A 27927-nucleotide genomic window follows, 5' to 3' on the forward strand; every position below is an offset into this window, starting at 1 on the left:
GACGACCTTCTTCAATCAGCCCTTCTTCGACTATCACAATATGCCAGATGCGCCTCATAGTAGCCCTGAGGCAGCTATAATACCAATACCCGTGAGCGACAATCGAGGACAATCACTTGAGGCGTTCAAGTCAAAGCTCCGTGACGCAGGATTGTACCAGCCTCCCTCCGATGATACGCCTGCATCTCATGATGACTCAACTCTACTGTACGTTCCACTATACACTGTGTCATCTAGTTCGACCCAGGCTTACGGTGTTTCAGGCGTTTCCTACGAGCCCGGCAGTACGACGTAGACAAAGCACAAAAGCAGTTCTCCGACACAGAAGCCTGGCGCAAACAACATAACGTTGACGAGCTGTTTCGTACTTTTGAGACTAATGAGATGGAATCAGCCAGGATATTCTACCCTCGATGGACAGGTCGTCGTGATAAGGTCAGATGAAATTTATTTCGGTCACCGTATCAGCAATCCGATGGCGATGTTTTGGTCCACAGACTGGCCTGCCGGTCTATGTATACCGCCTTGCTTCCTTAGATGCGCCGTTGCGGAAGGAACTTGAGTCTGCGCCTTCGGAGCGTCGATACCAGCGAATGTCAGTACGCATTTGAATTGCAGCACATCGTTAGCTGAAGCGACAGCTTGCATAGTGTTGTGCTCCATGAGGCGATGACGCGCTTTGTGCTGCCGCTGTGCTCCCATCTTTCTGCACCAACACCAATATCATCAGTGACTACTATAATCGATTTGGAGCAGGTATCCTTGTCTGCAATGTGGTCTCTACGAAGCCATCTGCAGGTGGCTTCTGCGATGGCTACGGCGAATTATCCAGAGACCCTCAATACAATCGCCATCGTCAACTCGCCATCTTTCTTTCCCACAATATGGAATTGGATCAAGGTCTTTCCATCCACAAATATTCATGTTGGTATACTTATAATGCCGACCTTCCCTCAGACCTGGTTCGACGAAGGTACTCGGAACAAAATTCATATCTTGAGCAAAAATCCAGGTCCTACGTTGAGATCGCTAATCGATGAGAAGGATATTCCACAGTCTTATGGTGGACAGCTGCCATGGAAATTTGAAGATGACCCAAACCTAGATGACGCAATCAAAGAAGTTATTGGTGAGATGCCTAAGGGTCCTATACTCTTTGTAGACGGCTCCATGGTAAAACCCTGAGGTCAGTTCTTCACGAGAATGATACCAATTAATTAAAGGTGGTCTTGTGACGACGTTGTATGTTACATTACAAGTGGGAATGTGTACGATGATATGTAGAATAAGTCGATAGCGAGTAGAAAAAAATCTGAGCAGCTATACATCGTCATCTTCAGGTTCTGCAGTGACACCATCCTCATTCCAAATTTCAATAAACTAGACAACTATGTCAGCCTTACGATGGGGGGAGTGGAGAAATACTCACTGCCAGCCTGTGAGCAGTCGAGTCGTGCTCCTGGACGAGAGAAATAGTGGCATAAGGGAGGCGGGTCCATGCAATCGGAAGTTGGTGACGTTTGATAGCAGGTTTGTCACCGATAGCGCTTTTCTTGCCGAGCGCGAATTTAGAGCATTTCCTGAGAGGAAAGAAAGGTTAGCAGGATGAATTGATTTCCACGCAAAAGACCCACTCTTCTGAAAGCCCGTAAAGAGATTTAAGATGGGCTTTAAGAAGCATGACAATCCCAATGGTTATCGAGCTTCTCATGACAGCAACGTCGATGTGGGGCATGTCAGGAGGGGCAGAGGAAGATGGAGGATTTGGTATTTCCTGATCAATCGAAGGCGTAGGAAAGCCTGATAATGGTAACTGATGAGATTCATTATGGAAGGGTGGAGTATCGTGCAGCTGCGCTAGGAGGTGAGAAGGCGAGAGAAGGTCGATCACTTGCATGCCAGCGGTTGATAAGACGGACGTCAAGTGTTTAACAACAGTGATGACCTCCTCTTGTGTTCTGTAGTCAAGAGAAGCAAAATTCTCCGCCATGTACCTTGCGAAGTCAACATCATCCTGGTGTCCCGTGAGCCTCATCAAGCAATATGAGGCAGTACATTACCTGTGATGATTTCAAAGAAGGGTTGACATCAAAAGATTTCAGCAGAGCCCTCAGGAAGTCTTGACGAGATCCTCTTTTCTCCCGCACAAGAGAATACCACCTCTGAAGCAGTGCCGTTGGTTCCGGTTGCGTTCGATAGCCTACATTAAAGTTCAGAACATGTCCTAGAAATTTAAATTGCCAAACCTTTGACGGCGTCCACGGAGATTTTTTTCTGGTAGTCGAACGACTGTCTTGCACTAATGATATATCGGGCATTCAACAGAGACGCGTGTTTACTCCAAAGTATTGCATGGAGCGCATTGGCCCGTGAGCTGATGGCGGCATTTGGACTAGTTTCCAATGCAACAATGACAGGGAAGGACTTCCGAAACTGGGGTCAATGAAAATCGGACGAAGACCAAAGCACGCACTTGCAGAGGATGGGCGAGACCCTGTTTGATGGTGAAGCTGAGAATGTCAACGGCAACATTCTGGATCTGAGAATTTTGAGACAGGGCCGCATCCAGAATTGAGGATATATATCGCTGAACAACGGCTGAGCTGACACTGTATCCTCATTAGCAGATCCTTGCGAAGAATTGTTTGACCTACCCGGAGTCAGCAAAACCATCTGTGTTGCCTACCAATTCTGCCATATCCACTACACCCCCTTGCTTGCCTTTGGTGCCTCCTGAAGAGGATAAGTATAGCACAAGGGCACAAAACACGGCTCTAACCTTTCTGCTCCTCATGGTGCTTCATAGATTCGGACACTAAGAAGTCGTGCATGATCCGCAAAAGTCGCCCGCGGCTTTCAAGATCAGACGAGTGAAAAATGTCATCCATGATGGAAGCGGATCGTCCCAGTGTCATTAATGTTGGTTGTGCACGGAACAAAAAGCCTTCACGGGGGTGAGTATTCTACGAACCAGAGACAGTGATGAGGCTTACCAAGACACTGGAGGATGCGTCCCTTCAGACCAACGTCGTTGTACTTCTCGTATAATTCCAGCAAGCTCTTGTAAATGTGTTCCACGATGGGTCCCTGGAAGAAATGGATATGAGTTTGAAAAGTCAGATTACAAAATTAAAGGACGGTACGGGAGACACAGAGTTCAAATCTGAAAGGAAGTCTTAAATCAATGTCAAACTACTGAAGTCACGGACATTTGCGACAGCTTTACCTGGATGGTCATCGCGGAGGCGGTCGAAATCGCAGTGTTCACCGAGCAAAGCGACAATAAAAATGAGAATGGACAATGTCCTGTTTTCAACTGCTGTCATTTGGTAAGAGGCCGGGCGAGCGATGGCCTGCTGCAATCGAGCTAGAGCATTATATGAGCATAGATCTACCCAAGAACAAAGTCCTCATACCATTGCAAGACTTTACTAGAGCGACCAGACGATTAAAATCGTGTGTTAGATGCTGCACCGCTCCGCACATGCAAGCTACACTTTCTTGCAGACTCTATAGTACGACTGGGTAAATAAATAGCAGCAATCATCAAACAACTAACTTACCACGACTCCCCCGATGTGGGATGGTTTAACGATCATCGGCTGCAATACAAGTTGTAGTTCCTGACCAAACTTTACTGCAGTCTTGGGCATGTGAGGTATTGATAAACGGAAAATCTTTAGCAAATAATCGGAAACAACAAGCTCTTCGGACTGATGCATATTTAGATTTGATTGTGTTTACGATGGTGGATTCTTACCGAAGAGGGGTTCTTGAGATACGGGAGCAAAGTAGACGCGTTTGCTCCTGAGAGGACAGAGGGGTGTGCCGTAGTGAAGAGATATATAGTCCTGACACAATTGTGCACGGTCTGCCAATAGAATATGTCAACAAATATCAGTACAATAAGGCACCTGCACTTACGAATCCCGGCAAGTCCGAGGCGTCTACCAGACCATCAATAAGGACTTCACAAATTTCAGAGTAATTTCCTCGCAAATACGATGCGCTAGCAGCTTCTTGGTTCGACATTACTTTATGTAACATATCCTCCAGGGGTGATTGCCGATCCTTAAAGTTGGCTGATACGCCCATGATAACCGAGACCTTGGAGAGAAGTGGCCCCTTGTCTTGGCCAGGACCAGATGGCGGCACTGACCGGGTTTTAGGGACTCCACTCTGTGATGCAGCCTGGAACCATAATTCCTCAACCGTCTTGATGGCCAAATCCTTCACTGTATCATCCTCATCTAGCATGCGAAGGACTAACTTTGTCGCGATATCTATGCGTCGACAAAGATCCTCTGTGCCAGCGTAACATTGCTTGAGGAGTTTGATCACACGTTTCCGAACCCCAAGTCCCGTATCCTGAAAGAGTCAGTTAAATGAGCCTCCACCAATGAAATGCTCTTACTGCGATACGGTCGGCAATTTTCGCGTAATAGTCCCCGACAACCTCTGGCGACTCTATCATGTACTTCCCAATTAGTTCTACAGCGGCATCACGCACAGCTGGGGAACTATCGAGCAAATGACTTTCGATCGCCCGACGGACATTTGGCTTGTGGTTTGTTAGTAAGTGCTGATTCAATGAACCGCTTACGTACCGCTGCTAGGATGCTGGAGTCACTATTCACAATTTGCCCGAGTGCTCGCAATGCTTTTGTGCGCATGAAAACAGCAGGCGCATCAAGTGCAAGCAGGACAACATTTAGAATTGGCCCGAAGGAATTTCTTAGTGTCTGGATAGTCCCAATTTCTTCAGCGTAACGATCAACCCTATTTGCTTCCTCCTGTGAGCTGCCAGAGCATGTTAACTCGAGCGATTCGGAGGCAAGGTAGAATATAAGCTTACCCGACATCAAAAACATCATTTGACACATCCTTCCAAACCTCCCTGAGGGCGGACTTCAGCTTGGCGTAAAGCTTGGACTGCGGACCCATGCCCTCTTCCTGTGCTGAAGCGCCAAGTTGCTTGAGAGCGACTGCTAATTCTTGACCCCAAGTAGCTGCCGTCAGATCATTGGCACTCTTTTGCATGTCAGCAGTAATGCAACTGTGGGAATGAGGTCACTCACGTCATACGCCTGGTCTTCAGAAGCTCTTTTATAAAGATGGGAAAATATTGACTGGTGTCGAGATATGAGTATGTCCAAGTGATTGACATCGCCGGAAGAGATAACCTGCAAGGTTTGAGGAAATGGTTGCTGATAAGACTTGGATCAAATACAGACCTCATCAAGAGAGTGGAGGCCGTGCCTGTCATTGTCGCGTACTTTTACCTTCAAAGAGCTTGAACGTATTCGTGCGGCAATGACACCTAGGTGATCGAGCGCAATACTTTTTGCAGCATTTGTGTCGGTTTGGGTGCTCGTCTTCACGTCATCTAGAGAAGACACCTGTAACAACATTTGTCCAGGGATTCACAGTCAAAGGTGAAAAAGAAAACTGACCATGAATTTACAAACAATACTGAGCAAGAGACTTGCAGCTGGCCATTCTGGCCAGTACAGGACGGTAAGAAGGTCGGAAATAAGGTTGTCAAAAATGGTTCGGTATTCAGCTTCGTTGGAATTCTTGGTCAATTTCCCCTTTCCTGATCTAGCGACACACGGTTTAATCAACACTGAAGCTAGCATCATTTTGCTCACCTTTGTGTCAGATACACAACTATCGTCTTTGCAGCATTCATCGCAGACTCGAGCCCCGTGATATAAAGCTGTATTTCCTGCAGGGACGGTTAGGAGTGAGACACGGCTAACATTATCACTAACCTCCGCGTCCAATTCGTCCATCAAAGGCTCAGCCGACCTTTCATTGGCCACGCTGTCTTGTCGACGAAGAGCTTGACGACTCTGGCGACGTCTGGCAATCTTGCGCGCCGCAACACGGACGTCATGGGCAGACGTTTGTACGAGCTGAAACAGAAGTGCAGAGACTGTTCGAATGGAACGACCATCACGTAAACTGAACATGACACGTCAATGTTGCTTGCGCTCAACATCTGCAAGTCTTCACTGACCGGAATTGCCCAGCTTTCTTATGACTGTTAGAGAGCTTGATGAGTGATGACAGAATTTCTTCTATGATCCACGATCGCTGTTCCTCATGACTAGCAAAGATCTAGGCGAACGATGAGTGGTAGTCGCAAACACAAAAGACCAGCGTACACTTCGAATGACTGAGAGTGCGTCCAACCGAAGACCTCTCATAGCGCTATTGCCAAGTGTATTCAATACAACATTATCTTTCTTGCTCTTCACATCCCCTTCGCCTGACTCCACTACAAAGAACGGCCCGATTGCGATATACACGGTCTGAATGATAATTGCATCTGACATGACAATACTTTCACCAGAAAACAACACGTTGATGCGAGGAAGTACTGCCGAAACTGCCTGGAATAGCTCGCTGAGCAATCGTCGAAGATCACCAGAATGTGTATGAGTGTTGCTGTGTATGCATTGGAGTTGTAGTGATGATGATCCACCAAGACCTGCAGCCTCGACAAATGGGTATAGAATCATCGTGAGCTGGTTCTTGACTGTACTCAGACAAGAAGTTATGAGCTCCTCGGAGTAAAGCTGTATTGCGAAGTTGACAGCGAGGATGAATTGTCAAGAGTTAGATCGATCTTAGCAAATTGACCAGAAAGGCAAACCTGTTTAGTCAGGCCTTCTCCGCTTAACAACGCAACGCAACATTCCACAGCGAGGATACTATCGCGCGCAATTTCTAGCTGCTTCGATAAGTTGTGGAGGAGTGCTTCTGTCAGCTCTTGGGGTATGTCAGCACTGTCTAACCCTAACTCGCGTGTATCTTCCTCTGGAACGTTCAGTGAAGCAGAACCTGTGACATCCCGATCTTGGTGAATCACTCTTTGCGCTTTGGGGCTCTTCTTCGGTTTCCGCGGCGATGCATTTTTATCTGCATGGGGGACGTGTGCAGAGGCACGCAAGGGATCGAGAGCTTCCCCAGCTTTGATGCTGCGCTCTAAAATTTTCAGCAGTCTCGCAAGAATAGTGTTGTCGATGTCGCCTAGCGCCTTCCTCGCTCGCGGAGTATCTATGCTATCTCGGGCAGACCGCCTTGATCGTTTTGTAGGTCGAGCCAGCTGACTGAGATGTTTCGTCAGTTTCTTGATCACATTGGGTTGCAAATGAGGGTGGGAGCAATCTGTGGTAAGTGCAGAAAAAAAGTCTTTCGGAAGCTCCGAAACGTCGATGTCCACGGCCAATGAGTCTTCAGCTTCGAAAATGTCCTCAATAAGCGCAGAGAGCTTTTCGAGTGGCGCTGAAGGGAAGATGAGCGATCGATGAAATATCAATTGAAGATGACCTACCTCGTTCATCTCTATCCCCTGTACGTCGCGCAGACAGCTTCACACTGGCTTGGATACCAAACTTGTACCGGGCATCGTCCTCGTCAGATCCTGATGCATCGAAATTATCTGGAGAGGTCGGCATAGAAGTTGGAAGAGACTGCTTCTTGGAAGGAGTCCTCCATACGCTTGGTAGAGGAGGGACCGCTACATACGCCATCACCTGACGCGGTGTAGTTCTCGACGAGGGTGTACTAGTGTGTAAGGAGTTAAACTGATTATTCAGCTCTTCCTGAGGTTCTAACGGTACAGTGTGTACGCGCTTCAGCGGAGAACCTTTGTCTTCACCAGCACATTTTCGCTTCTGAGGAGTCACGCTGTTGTCTGTGGGTGCCAGCGGGATTGGAAGGCGAGAAAGGCGAGGAGTAGAGTGCGGAGTCTGCTGTGTGGATGTAGGGGTGCTCGGGGGAACGTTAATTGGCAGGGATCGAACGGCTGGCTGTACGGTTTCATGGAAGTTGGATTGCACAGACCGAGGGGTCCTAGGCTGAGATGGAGGTTGGGTAGAAGGCTGGGTAGAATTTTGTGGCTCGTCTCCTTTGATGTCTCGTTCAGCTGGTTTCATTTCGACGTCTCGATTCTTCTGAGCAATGAAGTCGTTAAACGCTGCAATGGGCTCTTTACGCCGATAAACGGGTTCGGTGGGTGGTTTTGATTGATTAGGATACGATAGGGGATGTCCTAATGCAAAAGCAAGAGAAGATGACGTGCTTCGAATGCCAGGTGGAGGTGGGGTGGGGTATGCGGCAGGAGGGTTCATGCGCTGAATCAATGACTGAGCAAACGGAAGAGGATGATACGTTGACTGAGGCTGAGATTGTAGCCATGGAGATGCAAACTGAGAAGTAGCAAATCTATGTCTAGAGATGTTACTATTGAGTTAGCACGCCGATTACAACATTTTGACGTACGAGCCGCCTTGGGACAGTAGCCTCACAGAGTCGTCCCTTGTATTGTGCCAGTAACGCGAATCACCTGTGGGCATCGAAGTGGTTGAAAGGTAGGAGAGCTCATTAGAGAATTCTGAGAACGGGGAAGGCGCTGGAGCTGGCTGATATTGTGTACCAGAGTTATATTCGATATAGGTCCGTTGCAAGTAGGCGGGGTTAGGTGCGGACACAGATAAATGATTCATGTGTCTTGTCACTATGTGAATTGTTAAACGCGCTCGACGTGTTACAACGTGTAAAATTCTAACCGTGCGTCGAAGGCGTCGCAGAAGCCGTTGGGTACGCGGCAAACAACCTGTGAGCTTCGTGGGTCGAGTTGGGAGTATGGCCATGTGCTATAGGGTCTGGTGAGAACTGGCTGCGTGCGTCATGACCAGCTTGCTGCTGCCAATGATGGCCGTTCATGATGAACGAGCTGATTAAAAGACAGCCGCGAACAGGAGCAGTGCCTCGTGCCAAGTGGCCTTCCGGAAGACTAGCGATTTCGCGTGTGACGTGTTTTCGGTCACGGTCACAGCGCGCTGTTTTCTCATATAATGGAATTAACTAATAGCAGCTTATGTACGTCACTAGGACTTCAAGTCTTCCTCCGTTTCCTTGATCTTCCTTCCTCGATATCGGCTTCCCGCTTGCTCTTCATCCCCGCAGCTCTCATATACACCTTCTTCTTCTCCTTATCCTTTTCCGCATTCTTCGCCTCATCCTTTTCAACCTTCTTGCGATGGGTTTCCTTACGTTCTTGTTGCTTTTCGCGACGCCGTGCTACTTGATCCTTGCGCAGTGCCCGAATCTGTTGAAGTAGTGCAATTGCCTTCTTCTCCTCAGGCTCTAGTACGACGGCACGCTTTTGCATGTAGGTCTGCTTGCTTTGAGGCTTCATAAGCTTGGGTTTTGAGGCGTACGGAAGAGCAGCTTGTAGCTTCTTCGGCACTTTGAGCGTGTTGAATCGTCGGGCGAGGCGTTCTATCGGCTTGTAGGTGGAATTGACAGCCAGCGGGGTCTTCAGTCCTTCATCTCGTCTGATTTGACCTGTTAAGCGCATGCCAGACCAGCGCGACTTGTCGGATAGAAGGAGGGATGTGACAGGGTTGTAGAATCTGCGAGGCTGTATCGAATACCACGCTCTTAGGAATATGATATCTAGGTTTCACAATTTAGAGAGAGAATCCAATCCAGGTTGGAATCCACTTACCGCTCATCAGCACTTTGTCTTCAAATGTCGCACGGAAGGCACCCTCTGGCTTGTTCAGCGCTTTCTTTACCTGACCCCTGATGCCAGATACGGTTCGGATACTTGCACCCTCGAATTTCGCCACTTCCAGAGCGCTAGTAAACATGTCCCTGATGAATGCTGTATTCTTGAAAATCTTGAATGGCACGCCCGTGAGCTTCAATTTCTTAACTATTTTTGTCGACCGGTCAATATCCAGGACCACGCCAGTTGCGCTCACTCTGAATGGCACAGTCTCTCCGGAAAGCGCATTGAATGCGCAAAATCCCGTGTTCGGAAGCGCAACTGGGCCATAGAACGACGCATAGCAATGCATGTGCTCTGGTGTATATTTCAACATGCGCATCCTGATGGAATGGTCGTCGAGGGAGTATATGGGGACACTCTGAAAGCGCCTCCAGCCAAGGGAAAAGATAAGTGGATCATTCGTCTTCAATGTACGTGCGAACCAGCGGTGGCGCTTGATGCGGACTTGGAGGTATCCCATGCGCTCCTCTGCAGCTAGCAGTCCACCAACGATGATAGGGTAGCGTGGGTCGAAGTGTTCAATGAATTCGCACGGGACCGAGACAAGCTCTATGCGCACATATGTTCCAGGCCGATAACCTTCGACAAGAGCACGAGTCCCAGCGTCAATGCCCTCGAATTCAGCGGGAGCAGACTGGGCTTTCCCGGCCTCCACTTTAACGAAGTCCCCACCTTCCAGGTTTTCGTGGACGTTCGTTTCCTGGTCTGCATCACCGTCGTCATGATTCCCGGTGATGAATAGCGTCCTTAGAGAATCCAGTAGTCCCTCATCTTCCCACTCCCTCAGCGCACTAGGAGAGAGCGCCTCTTTTGTCATGTCCAAGTCGTTTTCGTTCGCAGCACCAGAACTGTTCACCCGGAAGAAGTCATCATCTATGTCGTCTGATTCGACCACAGTTGTGTCGGCACCATGAACAATCTGTTCCGGGCTGAGTGAACTGGAATAAATCATTGCAATCCAGTTGTTACGCCGTTTCCGACGGTTGAGTTCATCGAAGGCAGCGCTTGCTTTCGCAGCCAGTCCAGATTTCCACGCTGGCGCGTCGTCCTCGTCATCTTCTTCGTCCTCATCCTCAGCATCACTCAGAATGTCCTTTTCAACGCCGGCATACATGACTTCACCTGCTCTAGCATGTCCTTCATCATCAGACGACCCAAGTTCGGAATCAGAGTCAGCAAAAGCGACATCGCCTGAATCTTTCTCCTTGCTAGAAAAACCATGGGTCGAGCGCACGATCGTGCGTGCCGCGTGACGGCCTGTATTTGAAGAGCCCAGGCGAAGCTGTTCGTCCTCTTCCCCACTCCCTTGATCGCCTTGCTCGTCTTCCGGGAATGCTTCCTCTCCCTCCTCGAACTCGCTGTCACCTTCGAAAACTTCATCTTCATCCTCCTCCTCCTCCTCCTCCTCCTCCTCCTCCTCCTCATCATCATCATCATCATCATCATCATCATCGGAGTCGCTGTTTTCTCCATCGTGAGGTCGGGTATCAATAGTCAGTGGATTTGACGAAGAACCAAGAAGGCGGATGTTGCTCCGGGCCACTGTCTCTTCAAGCGTCTCATCGACGTCTTGTAGATCGATGACCATTCGCTCACCCTCGCCCTGAGGAACTACTCACAAAGAGTCAACACCAAGCAATAGTGCAAGAACAATTCTGCTCACCATCAGTGACCCCTCTTGTAAAGTTACCGGGGACATTAATCCACACAGCGTCCTTGTCGTACATAACGCCACCAACATCGCTCATGGGTGCATGTACAAGGAGTTTCTTCTTTTCGCTCAACTTTCTCCGCTTCTCGGAATCTGCGTCTGGCAAGGGACAAGGGTCGCCGAGCATTGTCACGGTTTTGATATCCATGTCCCCCACACCAGGAATGTGCACCTTGGTGCTTTGCCGCATATTCGTCCCTCGCAAGTAGCCATATAGCGTTACAGTGCGATCGCACCGGCCTTTTGAGGTTCTTATTTCCTCGCGCGGCGTCAAGTCTTCTATTCTATCCGCAAGTAGATATGGGTGAGTATTCCTGAAGATCAGAGGCCGGAACTTCATGACGCTGATGAAACGGGAAAGATTGAGGATCTCAGTGTCGGGGTAACGACCGTTGAGAACACCAGAGAGATAGAAAAGTTTTGCGCCTTGGTAAATCTCATTCCAGAATCGTCTTTTCAGTAGCTTTTTGGTAGCCCTGAGGGTGGCTTGTTTTTTAATGAGGTCAAGATGAGTGAGGATACCGATGACTTTCGGAAAACCATGAGCCTGTAGGATGTTGAGGAATTCAAAAGTTTCCTGCCATAGATCAAACACTATCAGAGGACATAATTTTTAGTAAAAACAAGCGCACCATTTCAAAGCCGTAAGAGCCGTCAATCATCAGGAGAACGAGGTCTGCAACCTTGCCGATGTCGATCATAGAATTAAGATCGCTATTACACTCGATGAATGTGAGTCTCCTCTTCTTGCCAGCGACCACAGTGATTGGACCCTTGGCCTCGGATAAAGTCTGCTTCGCGTATCTCCTGACGAGACTTTTGAGCAAAGTGGTCTTGCCTACGCCTGGAGGCCCAACGATTGCGATGATGACTGGCGGGGGTTCATCATCGGGTGTTCGGTTTACAAGAGGAACATGAAGACGAGCTTCATCGCGCTCGACGTTTCTCCGGGCCTGACGATCGGCACGTCGACCGGATTTTGGTGCAAAGGCCTGAGAGAGAGTTAACAAGGAAATGCTAGAAAGCAATTGTCACCTAGAACCTTTTCATTGAAACCTGTTTTTTGCTTTCCCTTGCCTTTCTTTTCAGCCTTTGAGCCAGACTGGGCTGGGCGGTGAGACTTATGGGCTTGTGTTTCCATCGGGTAGTACTAAAAACTATGGCAGAGCATGACAAGCTCGGAAGTTATGCTCGCTCACGTGACTGGCGCGTCGTGTTGTTTTTTTGTGTGGACCGTGTCCAATTGTCAGATTGTTCGACTGTGACTCTCTTCAATCTCATCCTTCATATAGCTTTTCATATTTTATCGCATTTCTGTCTCTGATTTCTATATAACCTGGCCGCGAAATCAATGGCGCGACGTTCGTCAACCACCTTTGAATTCTCTATTCCTGGCGACGAGCTTGAACAGTATCGTATTCAACTCGAACAGCAGATTCAAAACACCGATTTATCCCTGCATCTCTCATCTTCACAAGGGGACGACGACAGCGTTGAATATCCGAGGCACAATTCTAACCATTCACTAGGCTTTCCATCATTCGAACAACCCAGTCAGCATTTTGACTATGATGCTCCCAGTGGCTTGCATGCGTGGTCCACGCATGAAGACGAGGGTGTCAATCCTTATGTCGGTGAGACGGTCTCTACCATCGGCCATCATGCCAGCGCCGTCACAATTGGCGCGGGGCTCGGTGGGCGTGGCCAACGGCGGGAAGTCAGTCTCAGTGGTGCTGAGTATGACCCGGAACGCCCACTGCAAGACATGATTGCGGGTATGGACAGTCGCATCAGCATCTTGGAGCCTCACTCCAAGTCTCGACAGACGGTGCGATCCGTCAAATTCTTTTCTACTACATCCACTGACACACGCCGTCCAGCCCTACCCTCGTGAGCCCCTCGATGCATCAGGCGACTGCGATCTATCTCAGGTTTCGCAACCTGCGGCACTTGCAGCAAGACTCCGTTCCCCACATCTCGAACCTGAGTCAGCTGAGTCAGAAGCAGACCGCTCGCAAAACATCTCCCGCCGCAAGCTCTCTGACAATTTGCAGCGTGTCGGGTTCTCTCCCCGACGGCCGCGCAATTTGCAAAGCCGTACCATGGCGCAGCAGTCTCCCTCTCGCAGCCATTCTTATGTACATGGTGCACATGATTCCCAACATATTCCATCCTATTCCCGAAAAGCAACAACTTCGAAACCACGCAAGGCATCTCATTCCGTATCTTTTGACGTAGATGCGACACCCGTGCGGCGGCATGTATCTCAGCCACAGGTGAATGTACAACCACCCACGCCATCCGCTTCTAGCTCCAAGTTTACACGTATGGCGAGGGGCCTCGCGAAGGATGTTCATGAGGCTCAGGCCGAGGAAGCTGCATTATTTCAGAACCAATCACAGACTACTACTATCCCTCGTGCGGCGCCTGTGGGCTCTCGTCGTGTCTCTATGAAGCACCACGACACATTGAAGCAACCCCTTCACGACGTCGCCGACCACAGTGCCGTTGACGTTAATGTAGAGATCTCCCAACCAAATCGGTCATTCAGAAAAGCGAGTAGAGGACGAGTGAATCTCCCAGACCTGACTGGCCTCACAAGTGCTGTTGTGTCTCCTGCGAAGGCCAACCTTGAACGCTATGGCATCAAGACTGCTGGTTCATCGAAAGAGGTTGAATGTTAGTGTTTGATTTCTATTTATTCCAAAAAAAAAACTCAACTCCTGTACAGCCCGTCTCATAGCGTCCCTCAATGCACTTCATTCAAAGCTCGCTCATCTCGAAACAGAAAATGGCATCGCTCGCCGCCGTGTCCGGGAACTCGAGTATGAACTCCAACAGTGCAAACGTGATGTCGCTCGAGAACGCTCGAGAATCATCGAACAAGACGCAGGCGAGACATCATGGAAAAGGGGCAAAGAGGAGCGACGAGACAGAGAGGAAGAACAGTCCAAGTATTTCGAAGTTGTGGAGGAAAAGAAAGGTTTGTAATAAACCGTCTTTCCGATGAATCTCATTTGACACGCCGTATAGCGCTCGAGTCTTTGATATCAACCCTCCGCTCGCATCTTACCCGTGTCACCACAGAGTTGACAGCGCAGCAGCAACTCCTGGAGGACCTTAAGAGGCTCAGGGAGGACGATGCCAAGATGCTTGCCGAGAAAACAGATGAAATCGGCGCACTTCGACTCGAAGTTGAACGGCTTGCAGGCGAGATTGAGGTACTCAGGAATGTGGTAGAAGAAGGCCTTAACGAAAGAAGAATGGCGAGGGAACAGCAATCACAACTTGTGGAAGGGAAAGACGAGGTCTCTGTGCTAGACCATTCAAATCAGGAGCTGAACCAGTCACATCAGGGGCCAGACCCGGTGACGACCCGTGCTAGTCTTCAGTCAACACGAAGGTTTGTTGACGTGGACGAGCTTACACGGATATCGGAAGACCTGGAGGAACGCAGATCCGAGCGATCTTCTTGTGGAAGCCCTTCCCTGTCGTCACGACATAGCTCGCGTTCGCACCCAGGTGACATAACTCGGCTCACTGACTCCGAAGAAAGCAGGCGTCACGCCACCCGGAGGGAGCCTTCGGGGGATGATGAAGTTGCCCCTTTACCTCGGATATCAGAAGACCTTGAGGAACAACGGTCTGAGGGATCCTCTTGTGGAAATGCTTCCCTGTCGTCGCGACATGGCTCGCGTCCAGGTGACACGACACACGCTCGGCTTACTGAACCCGAAGACGGGAGGCGACCTGTCATTCGGAGAGAGACCTTGAAGGATGATGAAGCTGCGCCTTTCCCTCGTATTCGCTCGGGTCGCCTCGAGAACTTATTCTTCTCTGCACCGAAACACAACTCTGGGACATGCACTCGGTGTAATCACCGTTCGGCCCGCATCGGTAGCCATGTGAACTCCAAGACCACACGCCCAAGTCAGGGACGCGCCCCACCCTTGAACGATCAGGGCTCTAGCGCACAAGTCAAAAATGATCATTTTAAGTCCCGAGCCAATGTCTTTGAACCCGATGGTGTTGATTCGTACGAAGCCCTCTTCCAGGGCGACAAATTACCACCACAGACCGTACTTGCCAGAGTATTACGAGAACTCGAGGAAGAATTCACACATCACAAAGGGTTTGGAATTTACGGCGTCATATATTGTCCACACGCTCATCTATTCTATATAGAATCTATAGTGAACTGGCTGACGAATACAAGGGTATGGACTCGATGGTGCAAGCAGCGAGGCGGCGCATTGTGGCTGATCATCTTCGAGATATCATCGATCTGATCGAGCGCAAGGTTGTACATCAAGCTCAGTTCAATGTCAATAATGCTAACTGTTTGGCAGGTCGATCAAATTCAGTCTCTATATGATCTTTTGAAGTTTGAAGATAAACCATCTTCTCGGCAACGAATATCTTGACAATCACGCCGGTAACTTCTGGGTTCAGGAGTCGAGCAGCCTCTGTTTTATTGTACACCATAATTGTAGCTTTCCAATTCAATTGCATTTATGTGTTGCCTATGGTGACTCATGATTCCTGGTGTTCAGGTAGCCTGATGGTAGACTGAAGCAGTGCCCCCCGAGTTGGCTAGCGTAATATTTCTCTAGAATAGCCTGAGCTTAGCCATCCATCGGCCCATCTTCCAGCACTCTCCGTAACGGTGTCACGCGGATGTGCGAGAAATAGAAATCATGGCGTAATAAAGGGAGGTTGGCATGGTTGTTGGTTGTTGGTCACCAGACGTTGGGGCAGTAGACGTCAGAATTTACCAACTGAGCTCGATTTCTACAACGCTTACGGCCGATTTCCTGGGTCCACACTGAACTGGAGGGGGCTTGATCAATTCAGACACGCACCCCTGTGGTGGAACAGGAACGTTCCGGCCCCTTTGCAATACCGTTGGAATCAAACCCGCCATCTTGGAGGCATCATGGTTCGTTACGATGAGATTTAGTGCAGTCAGTAATAAGACCTGTACATGTACTACATTAGTTACATGATATCTCGGCGAGTTGGTGACAATACGCTTACGGCTGGTCGGCGATATTATGAGTAGCACGCTCGAGGGTCGACTTCGAGGTTCGTTCGGAAGTTCAGGAAATGGAGACCCTCATGAACCTAAGAGCTGAGGTCTCAGATCATAAAGCGATACAGAATATCGAACTTGCTCGCAACAAGTACCGATGTCGTGAACGTTTTGCCTCCGGTATAGCAGCAGCCGTCACGCCGGTTAAAATGGGCGGACCCTCTTTTCGAGTATCGCCTCGCGATCTCTCAGGAGGGTCGAGTGTGCAAAGGAAAAAGCTGCCACGATGTTAGTATCCATTGACACGGGGACTTTGTCTTCCGGAACGGCTTCAAGATACCTATCACTTAAAGAACTCAACGCATTGGGAAGTGGGCTAGTGGACGCGAATGTCACTTGATGCCACTGTGGGAGTGTCGTCGCTGAGGAGAATGGTGCGGTGTGTTTCAAACGACGTGGTTAATGCGGACGTACATATATATACACGGTCAACGGATAAGCCTGGGATACAGCACGTATCAGCTTGCTTGAACTTGGCAGGGGAGGTTCATTAGGTGTCCGAGTCTGTTTGACTCTGTGGCTGCCTGGTTGTTTCATACTATCAGTACATGCTGCTTAGGAGAACGTAGGGGATTGCACTTTGGCTCCTGCGCAGACGTCGGTCCTATATATCTGCGACCAATATTGGCGAGGACCATGACTTACCTTTGAAACCATTAACAACGAATAAAGAGGAGGCTGATGTCATCTTTCAAGTTGGTGAAGCTGCGCGAAGTGCCTCGACGAGTATCATTCTGCTATTTATACGCATGGCCCCTGTCGGTTCACTAGCTGCCTGGACTGTCGGAGGCATGACGAGGAGAACACTAGATGGCGTCTAATCAATTCAAGTCAAGTTATTGCCTCTCAAACAGCTTCAAATAGAAGTTTACTCTGCCAAGAAATTGGGGTAATGCAGCATAAAACTACTCCTATGGTGGATACAGTGGATGAATAACGACGTCTTACAGTAAGGGAACAAGACGCGGATGTAAAGGAGCTTGACATGCCACAATCATCGTCCGTATCTGACATTCAAACATGAGCAAAACTGAACCAGAGACAGGAATAAACGCACTTCTGGAGCTCCCATTCACGATTATCAAGCGGACATACATTGCGCGTCTTGAGCCAACGTGAGATGCAGTGGAAATGGAATGCGTGCTGTGAAAGGAGTGGCGGTGTTGAGATCTAAGGAAGTCGTTGAATAGCGATAAACTCACATTGCATATCCCCCATGCAGCATTACATTCGTCTGTAGATGCAGACACCTGATTTGCTTGACAGTCAATGCCTACATGACAGCGTGCTTTGAGTAACGTTGGTGTGAGATGTAGACACATAGACGCACAAAGATCCATGATATGATTTCTGCAGATAGCGCAGTTGTCGACGACAATATCTGTGGATGCTTTTAAGTGCTTCAATCAATTTCGTGAATAGGAAGCGTACCCCATGCCCAAAGAGATACTGCATTCCACTGAGGGACTTATCAACGGCGGAGTGAGAGTACAAGACAGACAAGTCCGCACCTTCTTTACTTCGAATCGTTGCTTCCCGTCGTCCTTTGTTTCCTTTTTGGAAGGCGCAGGAGCATCGACGTCCATGTCTGTCATCTTGATCTCAAATAAACTTGCGGATGGTCGAAGTGAGTCTTGTACCGGCGTGCTCTGGCTTGGTGTCACGGGGTACTTGGGCGGTTCATCGCCGAATATAGTAGTCACATTCACACGTAAACCGATGATGTCACCTCAGGTCCTGGGGCTGCAACGTCTTGGCTGCTGCGACTGATCCAAGCTCTATCTACGACCACGTCAATCATGTCTGCAGTCACAGTAAAGCCTTGAACCATTAGCATCTGTGGCCTCTTTTCCTGACTTCAGACTTTCAGGTTTCAAACATTTCCCCAAGCACCACTCAGGAGAAGCTCCATGAATTCTTCAGGTAATAAAATACTCCTCACCACTGCCAGCTCCTTAATTAATTTATTGTACTTTCAGTTTCTGCGGCAAGTGAGTGTAGTCTATGGCTTCATCGTCCGGGTGTCATGGTTGACATCGATCCAGCATCAAGTCAATTGATCTCAAGTCCGATGGGGATTCGAAACCATCGGCAGTTGTCACCTTTGAGAAACCTTCGTCCGCCGGTACAGCGCTCATGGTATGATAATTTATCAGAAATTTCAATCAGATTAACCCAACATCCTATCTCCAGCTCAATGGCGGTACTTTAGACGGCGAACATCTCCACATCACCTCCGACGTGGAATTTAACAATCATCATGAGCAATCGCAACACTCCAGCTCACCTTTCGAACAGTCAGACAAGCCTAGAGCTGGAAGTACGTACGCACCATTTGTTATGGAATAACGTCTTGACATTTAATCATAGTTGCCGCCGAATATCTGGCAAAGGGTTACAAACTCTCCGACCACATCTTGCAGCGAGCCATCGAAATTGACAGTCAGCTGATTACTGCAACAGGCTGACCATCGGCTCACGCTTCTTTCTTGTCAGACAAACAGGGGATTTCCAAACGGTTTTTAGATTATATGCGGGGCCTCGATACCTCAGTTGGACAGAAAGCTCTCGGTCCTGACCAAACGGTGTCCGGGAAATTGCAATCGACGATCAGGGGTGCGCAGACCAGGGCAAAGACCATCGACGATCAGAAAGGTTACTCCAAGATCGCCCATGAGGTTTGTAAACCCATTATTGTTTGTTCGAATGATCATAACAATCACGCACGCGTTTGCAGTACTACTCAAAGGCGATCTCATCTCCCTTAGGAAAGTCCGTTTTCGACTTTTACACCAATACTTCAAAGCAAGTTCGTGACATTCATGAGGAGGCTCGTCGTATGGTCGACCATCAGCCAGCTACAAGTTCCGCTGCGGGCAATGCCGCACATGCCACCAGTACCGGCGCAGCCGGACCTGATGCACAACCTAGTCCCGCCACCCAGGCCGCTCCCACAGTTGTTTGAATGCTATCATACTTAAGCAAGATGGTGTCAGTGTTCTGTATGACCGTAGGACAACATATTACATCACACTACGTATTTTCAATGACTGAAACTGTAATATCATTGTACCATACATGATCTTCCCTGTACCAACAATTTGGAACCCTGATAAATCTTTCCACAAGCCTTATCAGTGAACCCGACGCTCATAGTTTGCGACATAGGGCAGGACATCCGCCGTACCTGGCGTAATGTCTTCCGAGGTGGCGATTCGTGGTCGTTGGGTTGGTTGTAGTAGCCATACTAGTTGTGCTCATGATGACTGGATATATCTTACGATAACACCACACTGGCAATTTAGGACATCACATGTAGTGACCGCAAAAGTTATATGGACGCATGTCGACGCAAATAAAATAAGGTGAACGATCATCACGCGCTGGTGAGCGATGGAAAATCATAGTGGGTCTGCGTATCTATGGGGCAGAGTGTGGTTCTGACCCAAAGAGTGCTACAAACTCCTGCATACCTTGTAAGTTGGCGGTGGAATCTGGAATCAATAGATTCTTGGCACCCTGCGATACAATCATCGGCGGTCAGCCTAGGCCTTTTTTCTGCGGAGCCGATGAGTATTGAAATTGACTTATCTGTATGGTCGCCGCAACTAGGCAGAGAGAAATGCCTAGGGCAGTGGACATATGAAATTCCTGCGTGCTCAGGATGGCCAATGAAGTTGTGCTGCAATTGTGCCAAAAGAAATAATGCCCTCATTGTTAATAAGCTTAGAGAACAAAATACGAATTGAACTCTCGGTCCCGATATCAACATCGTCCGCCGGAAACCTACGTTGGAACTTGGCTCGGTACGTACCTGAAATTGCCACACAGAAGATCGACAAGGAAGGTTTATACCGGAAAAGGTTTGCATGGGTGCAAGAATTTCGTACAGCCAACTTATCTCTTGACTTATCAGCCATTCGCGCAGCGACTCGTAAGTCATGACACGGTGCCCACTATGAGATGTTTCTTTCGATCCGCGGCAAGGACAGCGTTTACTGCACGTGCTTCTTGTTGAGATGACTTCGATGGTACAGACTTCGTGCAGCGACCGCATGGTATGAATGCATAGTAAATAAATCACGAAGTCAAAGCAGAAGTATGTGTGATTGTAACCGGTCGGAAGGTAAACTCAGCCACCTAATAACTTGCTAATACTTACGTACCGCGGAACCTCTGGTCACTCAAGCACAAATTGCACAGCTCGGTCACCGGTGTACAAATCACCATCACCTGCAGGCTCCAGGATCCGCCACAATTCTGCCATGCTTGGTTCTACCCGACGAAGATAATATCGCCGTAGCTCATTTTCATTCTGTCGCAAACGTGTCAAATATTCACATGGCGAATGCCCCAGCGAAGCATGAGCGTATGCTTGTTTGAAGCCTCCTCGATCTTTAACCGAAGGCCGATACGTGAATGGTTCAAGATTTATGTGCCTCAGCTAGGTGCCAGACCGAGCCCGAGCTACATATCTATCCCAAACAATCCAAGGCGTGTTCAAGTTCGTCACCCATATGGACTGCAAAGTATTTCTCAAGTCCTCGACCCCGCGGTGCCGTATTGCGATAATGTACGGTGCGTATGATTGCCCACTCAATCGTGGTTCACTTATTAATTGATTTATAGACAATCTTTACATGATTCATCTACTTAGCGTAGAATACCGTTTTTCAATCGGAAGCAATTCAAGGAAAAATCACAAATACAATCCGATTATCAATATCATCGCAGATTCGCTGTGTACCATGAAATCCGCCTCTATTGATCGGGGTTTCAGGCCATGCCCTTATGTGCTGTAGAGAAGCCAATAGACTTCCCTCTCAACTAGGGTACCAGTCGTCGACCCACCATCTTTCGTTGTTCGGCCGTCAGCATGATCTCGGCCGAGTTCACTGGTACTGATTACTATGCAGTAGCGTAAGGTGTCCCCAGAACTTCGGCCGATCAGTGTAACGCCGAAGCTCATTGATACACGGTACATACATAACACTGACATGAATCCCGAATTTCAGGTCTGCTCAGCAAAGAATAATATGCATGGCTTGTCAAACCCCCCCGTTGACCTCAGACTACTCTGCGTCAAACTACAATCGGACAGCGGCATTTGTGTATTCTGCTGAGTACACTGCGCCCGTTTTATCTCTTCTGAACCCTTCCATTGGCGAACGAATTGTTGACTTTGGATGTGGGACCGGGGAACTGACCTTGCAGATCCAAGAAGCCGTTGGTGCAAGTGGGCTGACCGTTGGTATGGACTATAACAATGACATGGTAGGATCACATGGATTTGTACGAAGAGGGAATGCTCGCACCTAACCGATGTCTTTGTCAGATTTCCAAAGCCTTGATGAACGGGGTTAGACACGCATACGTGTCTGACCTTCAAAATATTCAGTTACATGAACATGTATTGGAGAATTCTTTCGACGCTGTCTTCAGCAATGCCGTACTACATTGGTGTAAACAAAATCCGCGCGGAGTTCTGGCCGGAGCAAAGCGGTTGCTTAAGGTCGGCGGGCGGTTTGTATGCGAGATGGGTGGGTTCATGAATTGCATCGGTAAATCTGCGCTCTTGACCGGGTACATGTTTAATGACGACAAATGCAGGCGTTCGGATCGGTCTTCACCGGGCTGTCAAAAGACGCGGTTACGAGCCCGATAAAATGGATCCCTGGTACTTTCCGTCAATCGAAGAATATCAAGGGGTGTGTCGTGTGTTGGAATGGCTGTCAGCTGCTCACAACTTTTTCCCGTTGGCTGTGTAGCTATTGCAAAACGCAGGTTTCCGCGTCAATACCATTAGTTTGGTTCCAAGGCTGACGCCGCTGCTGGACGACGGCCTCCATGGATGGCTCCAGCTGTTCGCGCGCCGAACGTTCCTGAAGGAATTCAGTGACGAAGAGGCCGCTGCCATCATTGATGAGGTTGTAGATATGTGCGAGGTTGACATGAAGGATAAAGAAGGGAATTGGGCTCTCATGTACGTTCGATTGAGATTCTTGGCAACCCTTGATCGCCTTTGATGGAACTGTAACTGAGGAAAGATGCGCAAAGTTGACCGTAAAGATGTACATATTTAATTACGACGAATACGATCCATCTCTGTGCTAACTTCTAAGAGTCATGCGCTTGATCCCAGACTATCCCCCTATAGGCAGAGAATCCAAATAGATGCCAAACAAGGGTCCACTCGGACCAACAAGAATGAGAACGGTCACGTGGTGAAAACACGCCGCGGTTCTATGAAACTCGGCCAGCTGCAGTACTAACACTCTTACTTTTGGTGCCATGGGAGAAGCTCGTCCAGCATGGATGACAGACGATCTAGACGAAGAGTGGATAGATGAAGATGAGGCGTCGACCATGGGCACTCAGTCCATCTCTCTCACAACTCCGTTGCCCGGCTACTTGCGAACTCCAAGTCAAGCTCAGGAGGACACTGAGCCACTTCCAGCAGCGTCCGAACCAGTCGGTACGTTTTTGATCCGCGAGGATATTCCCGCGTCAGCTCTCTTGCCAAAGACGCCTGGCCGACAACCCAAGAGGGGCGTCATTAAAGACTTCTTCAGTCCTCTAGCACTCGAGAAAATGTTCGAGCCACCTTCACCACCTCCTTCGAGGCCAACTGCACTTGCGCTTCAGTCTGCCCCGACCGTGCCTTCTCGCCTATGTCAGGCGTACACGCCAAACGACTCACAGACAGACCTCGAGTCACGAGGCCAGCCTACAGCGGCCCTTTCCCTCAATTCACTTGCGCCGCCCGGATCTAGTGTGGAATGCAAATTTACTTTTGCTGTCTCCCGCACCAATGTTAGTGTGCCTCAGGCAGAAAGCACGCCAGGTGTTTACAGCATCGCACGACCTCCCATGACAGACCCACGCCTACGCCTGTTTCAGCTTCAGTACGACACATTCACGCGTGATCACTTGTCGGCGATGGTCGATTCAATAGCAATAAATACGACGCCCTCTGGTGGAAGCGCAGAAGGCAACGGTACTTCCAGGAGCATCCCACGCCTAGCATTGGTCAACGTGCAAGAAGCCACCGTCTCAGATGACACACCTATTCGCAGCATCAAACGGGTCAAACTCAGCCCTCCAAGCCACTATTATGGTGAAGGTGATGGCGCAGGTGCTACCATCGCGAGGCCCATGGTTTCAAGGGTAGATTATGTCGGCGAGTCTCGTTCCCTTATGCAACAGATCAAGGCCGCACGCGATTTCTCGACGATATCTACTACGGGAGGTTTGCAGTCCCCCGAAAGTCAGACAAACAATAGAGCTGAGGCTCTTAACACACAGTCCAAGCCTTCACGAGGTATGTAAACCATTGTGGTATATGTGTATTAATCGCGAACACTTGCATAGGAACCGGTACATCTGTCCTTCGTGTCCCCGACGAGCGCAGCGCGGTTACTACGAGTTCATCAACAGCCGTAACTGCTTCTAGTAACCATTCCTCCTTGGCATATCGCCATCAAGCAGCGACCCTGATGGAGCAGATCAAAAACGATATCCGAGGTTCTAAACGTATTTTCTCGGGTACCACGGACGTATCCCATCCCGCCCACGCGGACGAGGTTTCGCGTATCGAACACTCGTGGTCTCTATCCGAAGTCAATGTCAATGTTGGCAAGAAGAAAGCCAATAAGTTTGGATCACCCCGCAGGCTATCCTCTTCCTCGAGGAGCTACCGCAGTCCTCGGAAGGCGTCGCGCAACACCATCATTGAGGATGCTGACCGAACATTGGAGCATGAAATGTCCAATATGTCCATTGAAGCACCCTGGCAAGTGCCAGTTACATCCGTCGCACCCAACGCAGGCCTCAACAACGTCCCACACATTCGAGTAACTCCTTCGGCAATTCAACAATCTATGGCACATCCACCTGCACAGATTCCTCCTTCATATCCTTCGTCCTCGATTCGTTCTGGTTCCAACGATGATCTTAACAGGATGGTGTCCTCCAGCACGGCATCTGGAACCATAACCACAACGAGCAGTGCACCCTCGTTCGTAAAGCATGCCGGTCCAGTTCAGATCACCCGCATCGCACCATCGGATGTACCAGCCCTTCCGCAAAGGGTCGGCCGTATGGTCTACGACAAGGATCTGATGAAGTGGGTGAGGGTCGCTACTCGTACGGCTTCAGATGCCGAGGATCAACGCGATCAGACAACTGGCACGGCTACAGATGGAGATAGCGAAGATCCATTCAAAGATATAGAGAGCCTGAAGGGAGATGATGACTCCAGGGATACGCATGGGAGTGTGCACGGAGGCGTTGTCCCTGAAGCTGGAGGAGACCAGGATGAAATGGAGATGGGTCGTATCGAGGAGGTCGAGGAGGACGTGGAGCTGAATGATCAGGAAGAAGTAAACCTGACGTCCTTTTCTTTCGACGGGCCATCGGTCGCAGTTATTCGCATTGTGCCATCGGACGATTCGGAAGGAGATGAGGAAGTGCAGACCAGCGATTCCGAACCAGACGACCGCGATGGAGCTGCCCTCGGGGGCGAAGGTGAGGACGCTGCTGCCGTCTTTGAATCAGAGGATGAATTTTCGCCTGAACTGCAAGCTGGTTCACCTGCCCGGCCCACTTCGAACTCTTCCGCGGTAGCTGTTACCCCAGTTGCGCCACAATGCCGGTCATTTTCGCTTATTACTTCAATGCCCCGCTCGGCACTGAAAAGCATGAGCGTTACTCCCGTGTCAGCTATGAAGGATCCGAACCGTGATCGGCACCGTACTCCAGCCCAGCGTCTTGGCCATCGCCGTTCCGTAAGTTTTTCTGATGGGAAGAGGGAAGGGCCTATACGGGGCCTGAACCCAAAAGGCCACGAGAGTGATGACGACGTGGGTAGTCTTGCTACGAGCGTCACTGAGCATGACCCTGCACAGGGGCTATTCATACCCTCGGCAAGGTCCAGACGGATAGCGGAGTTGATGGAGAACCTAGAAAGTCCTGGTAAGTTGATATGATGCCCTAAATTTGTGGCCCGGTGTTGATATATGGCAGGCTTTGATAACGTCTCCCCTACGAAAGCGTCAAGTTCGGGCCGTCCGCGGACAGAAGAACTTCAACCCTTTGCTTCTAGGCGGCCGAGCAGTCAAATGGCTGTTGCCGATTGCAACGATCCGACCCGTCGAGTTTCCTCGATGTCACAAAAGAGTCGTTTAAGTGGAAAGGCAAACGCTACTTTCCTGACAGAGTGTTCCTTTGGCTTGGCGCATGACCGACTGGTGCAGGTGATCACTGATATCCAGCCATTTGAGCCCCACTGGGACGAGCTGCATGCTGTTGACCTTTCTCGCAAGTCACTGGATGGTGTGACTCGACTGAAGGAATTCCTACCAAAGCTGGATTCTCTAATATTGTGAGTTGCTGAGCTGCGGAAGCAAATGGCAACGGCTGTTGACGCCCTCTGATCAGAAATCACAATCAGCTGTCATGGCTGAGCGGCATTCCCAATTCTGTCCGAACGCTTTCTGTCGCTCACAACCTGTAGGTTTTTTTGTTATATTCAAGTTTTTGATTCCACTGACATCACGCAAGACTGACAGGTGTCACTTCATTTAGTCACTTGCAGAATATTGAAAGCCTCGACATAAGTCACAATGACATTGAATCTTTGACACGTGGGTACCGAGGACCGTGTCAAAAAAAGGATGGCTGACAAGTAAACGTGGACCTCCAGAACTGCAATGTCTTCGGCACTTGAGGGAGTTAAGAGCTGATGGAAATCACATTACTAGCATCGACGGCCTTCAGAAATTGGATGGACTGACCAAACTTAGTCTGCAAGGCAACCAGATTCAAGAAGCCGACTTTGGCAAGTTTCGATGGTAGGCGCAATCTATCCCAAACTCTCCTATGGTGACCAACAATGTATACACAGGCCGCGTTTGGAGATGCTAAATCTGAGCGGGAACTGTATACGGAGTATCTTGAACTTGGCATCAAGCCTAGCTGGACTAATTGCGCTCAATATCGGTGAGTAACCTTAACTCCATATTGTGTTGGGCCCTGGATAACGAGCACAGGTTCCTGTAGACAATAATACAGTGGACAACATTGATCCTGGCGGCATAATGCCAAGACTACGCATCCTTCGAGCTAGCGGCAACCGACTTAAGCGCCTGAACGTTGCCCCGTTTCCAAACCTCCGCACGCTCTACTTGGACAACAATTCTCTCGACACTCTCGTAAAAGCGGAACGCCTTAATAAGCTGGAGAATCTTAGCATGCGAAATCAGACTTCTTGCGGTTTGTGAGTGCATAGCTTTTCGGTGTTTGTGTTGACGTGATTAACGGAATTCTTCATTATACTGTTCCTGATGGCGATGGTGATGTGATCTGCAGCTATCTGTCGACTCGCCAGTTCCGCGATGTGAAGCGGCTATACCTTTCCGGTCCGTATAGGAAAGGATGGATCAGCTGAGACCGAGCTTATCCGTTTTCTAGGTAACAAACTGAAGAGTGACTTCATTGAAGAGCCGTGTTACAATCTGGTGTACCTTGAGGTAGCCGCTTGCCGGCTGAGCTCTCTCCCACACGATCTGGCGCGTCTAACACCGAACCTGAGGGTTCTGAACCTGAACTATAACTTTCTTCACGATGCGGTCTCGCTGGAGGGGCTTACTCGACTTAAGAAGCTCAGCATGATTGGATCTCGCTTGAAGGGGACTAAACCGCTGATCCGCATATTACAGTGTATGCCTGATGTGGAAATGCTCGATTTTAGGTGAGAACGTGGACCCTGTGTATTACGAATTGAGGACTAAGGTTCTTTGTACAGGATGAACCCCTGTACGCTTGGATGGTATCTTCCTGTTCTAGTGAAGGACGTACCAGGGGCACTGCAACCATCCGAGAGACACGGTAGTAGGGACGGAGAGGACGCTCTAGCCAGGGGTGAGAAGGGAAGCACGGAATATGGATGGCAAGAACTGGACTCAAAGTTCCGCCGGGACCTCCCGGATGATGCATATGTCGGCCGCCTTGCATACCGAGGGCTGGTGATGCGGGCATGTCCCCGGATTGGGATGCTAGATGGGGTGTTAGTTTCGGAGAAGGAACGGGCGAAGGCTGACCAACTGTTGCAGGGTATGATGGGGAAGAGTAAAATTAAGGGGGCCAAGGGGAAGTCAGGGACGAGTATCGGCGCTGGGGACTAGTACCATTGCATGATCTTTGCGGTATCTGTAAAAGGACGAGGATTGTTACGTGAAGGAAGGTGATGATGGGAAAACTGGTTGATCTGAGACCAAGCGTGAGTTGTCGATCCCGAAGTTTAGTGGGGTGAAGATTTTAAGTTGGGAGGAGAGGATATCGATGGGGAAGGCGGCCATGGCAGTGCAAAAGAAACGTAAGTGAACCCTATTAGAACGGCTGTCCGGTGCCTTAGCAGGATCTGAAACTCGAGGCGAATGAGATTGAATAATATAACCAAATTTGGATCGGATTATGTATCTTGGATACAAATTTGATAGGCTGAGTGAAGAGTACGATATGATGTCGAGAACGACA

The 27927-nt window shown here is 49.3% G+C and overlaps 8 protein-coding genes across 8 annotated transcripts; 5 read left to right on the forward strand and 3 right to left on the reverse strand.

Annotated features, from left to right (window-relative positions):
• Positions 1-40: 40 nt before the first annotated feature.
• Positions 41-1185, forward strand: DEU56DRAFT_874247 (CRAL/TRIO domain-containing protein; the record flags this gene model as incomplete). The annotated part of the gene is made up of 5 exons (XM_041355931.1): positions 41-207; positions 264-435; positions 498-595; positions 651-900; positions 958-1185. The coding sequence occupies 5 exons, from the start codon at positions 41-43 to the stop codon at positions 1183-1185; spliced, it is 915 nt and encodes a 304-aa protein (XP_041201596.1).
• Positions 1186-1216: 31 nt separating this feature from the next.
• Positions 1217-8736, reverse strand: DEU56DRAFT_932992 (uncharacterized protein; the record flags this gene model as incomplete). Its single annotated transcript, XM_041358745.1, has 29 exons — positions 1217-1380; positions 1430-1580; positions 1635-2014; positions 2061-2200; positions 2247-2424; positions 2474-2609; positions 2655-2733; positions 2780-2944; positions 2994-3087; positions 3144-3175; positions 3227-3367; positions 3417-3510; positions 3564-3713; positions 3761-3871; positions 3925-4368; positions 4415-4561; positions 4608-4800; positions 4856-5031; positions 5079-5183; positions 5235-5399; positions 5469-5601; positions 5652-5728; positions 5775-5967; positions 6023-6123; positions 6171-6584; positions 6662-7293; positions 7343-8235; positions 8293-8527; positions 8580-8736. 29 exons carry the CDS (start codon positions 8734-8736, stop codon positions 1321-1323), a joined length of 5976 nt encoding a protein of 1991 aa, XP_041201597.1. The 3' UTR covers positions 1217-1320.
• A 99-nt stretch (positions 8737-8835) lies between these two features.
• Positions 8836-12460, reverse strand: DEU56DRAFT_866420 (DUF663-domain-containing protein). Its single transcript, XM_041355395.1, has 5 exons — positions 12343-12460; positions 11933-12292; positions 11253-11877; positions 9524-11200; positions 8836-9471 (listed from the first exon to the last, which is right to left on the reverse strand). The coding sequence occupies exons 1-5, from the start codon at positions 12439-12441 to the stop codon at positions 8909-8911; spliced, it is 3324 nt and encodes a 1107-aa protein (XP_041201598.1). The 5' UTR covers positions 12442-12460; the 3' UTR covers positions 8836-8908.
• Positions 12461-12556: 96 nt separating this feature from the next.
• DEU56DRAFT_841127 (uncharacterized protein) lies at positions 12557-15853 on the forward strand. Its single transcript, XM_041354984.1, has 6 exons — positions 12557-13128; positions 13181-13979; positions 14032-14283; positions 14334-15432; positions 15486-15600; positions 15650-15853. Exons 1-6 carry the CDS (start codon positions 12652-12654, stop codon positions 15722-15724), a joined length of 2817 nt encoding a protein of 938 aa, XP_041201599.1. The 5' UTR covers positions 12557-12651; the 3' UTR covers positions 15725-15853.
• Positions 15854-17213: 1360 nt separating this feature from the next.
• On the reverse strand, positions 17214-18035 carry DEU56DRAFT_841129 (uncharacterized protein). The gene is made up of 6 exons (XM_041354985.1): positions 17904-18035; positions 17824-17851; positions 17723-17773; positions 17595-17665; positions 17450-17535; positions 17214-17399 (listed from the first exon to the last, which is right to left on the reverse strand). Exons 1-6 carry the CDS (start codon positions 17985-17987, stop codon positions 17387-17389), a joined length of 333 nt encoding a protein of 110 aa, XP_041201600.1. The 5' UTR covers positions 17988-18035; the 3' UTR covers positions 17214-17386.
• Positions 18036-18115: 80 nt separating this feature from the next.
• DEU56DRAFT_933002 (uncharacterized protein) lies at positions 18116-19357 on the forward strand (the record flags this gene model as incomplete). The annotated part of the gene is made up of 8 exons (XM_041358746.1): positions 18116-18206; positions 18263-18315; positions 18372-18383; positions 18438-18531; positions 18586-18712; positions 18763-18834; positions 18889-19070; positions 19130-19357. Exons 1-8 carry the CDS (start codon positions 18192-18194, stop codon positions 19355-19357), a joined length of 783 nt encoding a protein of 260 aa, XP_041201601.1. The 5' UTR covers positions 18116-18191.
• Positions 19358-21228: 1871 nt separating this feature from the next.
• On the forward strand, positions 21229-22503 carry DEU56DRAFT_841143 (S-adenosyl-L-methionine-dependent methyltransferase). The gene is made up of 4 exons (XM_041354986.1): positions 21229-21666; positions 21728-21953; positions 22003-22100; positions 22161-22503. Exons 1-4 carry the CDS (start codon positions 21433-21435, stop codon positions 22416-22418), a joined length of 816 nt encoding a protein of 271 aa, XP_041201602.1. The 5' UTR covers positions 21229-21432; the 3' UTR covers positions 22419-22503.
• Positions 22504-22611: 108 nt separating this feature from the next.
• DEU56DRAFT_841154 (uncharacterized protein) lies at positions 22612-27847 on the forward strand. Its single transcript, XM_041354987.1, has 11 exons — positions 22612-23713; positions 23764-25365; positions 25417-25774; positions 25831-25902; positions 25954-26036; positions 26096-26243; positions 26297-26391; positions 26452-26668; positions 26761-26810; positions 26863-27142; positions 27197-27847. The coding sequence occupies exons 1-11, from the start codon at positions 22684-22686 to the stop codon at positions 27573-27575; spliced, it is 4314 nt and encodes a 1437-aa protein (XP_041201603.1). The 5' UTR covers positions 22612-22683; the 3' UTR covers positions 27576-27847.
• Positions 27848-27927: the final 80 nt, after the last annotated feature.

The sequence above is a fragment of the Suillus clintonianus genome (assembly GCF_016758775.1).
Source record: "Suillus clintonianus strain FC179 chromosome Unknown DEU56scaffold_166, whole genome shotgun sequence".
In the NCBI taxonomy this organism is placed as follows: domain Eukaryota; kingdom Fungi; phylum Basidiomycota; class Agaricomycetes; order Boletales; family Suillaceae; genus Suillus; species Suillus clintonianus.

What these genes read in the sequence shown, in the direction of transcription:
- DEU56DRAFT_841127 (XM_041354984.1), top strand. Translation starts at nt 12,652, where the DNA reads ATGGCGCGACGTTCGTCAACCACCTTTGAATTCTCTATTCCTGGCGAC. An exon ending in TTCATCGAAAGAGGTTGAAT is followed by an intron (nt 13,980 to 14,031) that starts GTTAGTGTTTGA and finishes ACTCCTGTACAG; the next exon opens with CCCGTCTCATAGCGTCCCTC. An exon ending in GAATTCACACATCACAAAGG is followed by an intron (nt 15,433 to 15,485) that starts GTTTGGAATTTA and finishes TATTCTATATAG; the next exon opens with AATCTATAGTGAACTGGCTG.
- DEU56DRAFT_866420 (XM_041355395.1), bottom strand. Translation starts at nt 12,441, where the DNA reads ATGGAAACACAAGCCCATAAGTCTCACCGCCCAGCCCAGTCTGGCTCA. An exon ending in TACAAGAGGGGTCACTGATG is followed by an intron (nt 11,201 to 11,252) that starts GTGAGCAGAATT and finishes CTTTGTGAGTAG; the next exon opens with TTCCTCAGGGCGAGGGTGAG. An exon ending in AGACAAAGTGCTGATGAGCG is followed by an intron (nt 9,472 to 9,523) that starts GTAAGTGGATTC and finishes TGTGAAACCTAG; the next exon opens with ATATCATATTCCTAAGAGCG.
- DEU56DRAFT_841154 (XM_041354987.1), top strand. Translation starts at nt 22,684, where the DNA reads ATGGGAGAAGCTCGTCCAGCATGGATGACAGACGATCTAGACGAAGAG. An exon ending in GACTTTGGCAAGTTTCGATG is followed by an intron (nt 26,244 to 26,296) that starts GTAGGCGCAATC and finishes ATGTATACACAG; the next exon opens with GCCGCGTTTGGAGATGCTAA. An exon ending in ACTAATTGCGCTCAATATCG is followed by an intron (nt 26,392 to 26,451) that starts GTGAGTAACCTT and finishes AGGTTCCTGTAG; the next exon opens with ACAATAATACAGTGGACAAC.
- DEU56DRAFT_841129 (XM_041354985.1), bottom strand. Translation starts at nt 17,987, where the DNA reads ATGACAGACATGGACGTCGATGCTCCTGCGCCTTCCAAAAAGGAAACA. An exon ending in AAATCATATCATGGATCTTT is followed by an intron (nt 17,666 to 17,722) that starts GTGCGTCTATGT and finishes GCTGTCATGTAG; the next exon opens with GCATTGACTGTCAAGCAAAT. An exon ending in CTGCATGGGGGATATGCAAT is followed by an intron (nt 17,536 to 17,594) that starts GTGAGTTTATCG and finishes CTCCTTTCACAG; the next exon opens with CACGCATTCCATTTCCACTG.
- DEU56DRAFT_841143 (XM_041354986.1), top strand. Translation starts at nt 21,433, where the DNA reads ATGGCTTGTCAAACCCCCCCGTTGACCTCAGACTACTCTGCGTCAAAC. An exon ending in TGGGTTCATGAATTGCATCG is followed by an intron (nt 21,954 to 22,002) that starts GTAAATCTGCGC and finishes CGACAAATGCAG; the next exon opens with GCGTTCGGATCGGTCTTCAC. An exon ending in CAATCGAAGAATATCAAGGG is followed by an intron (nt 22,101 to 22,160) that starts GTGTGTCGTGTG and finishes TTGGCTGTGTAG; the next exon opens with CTATTGCAAAACGCAGGTTT.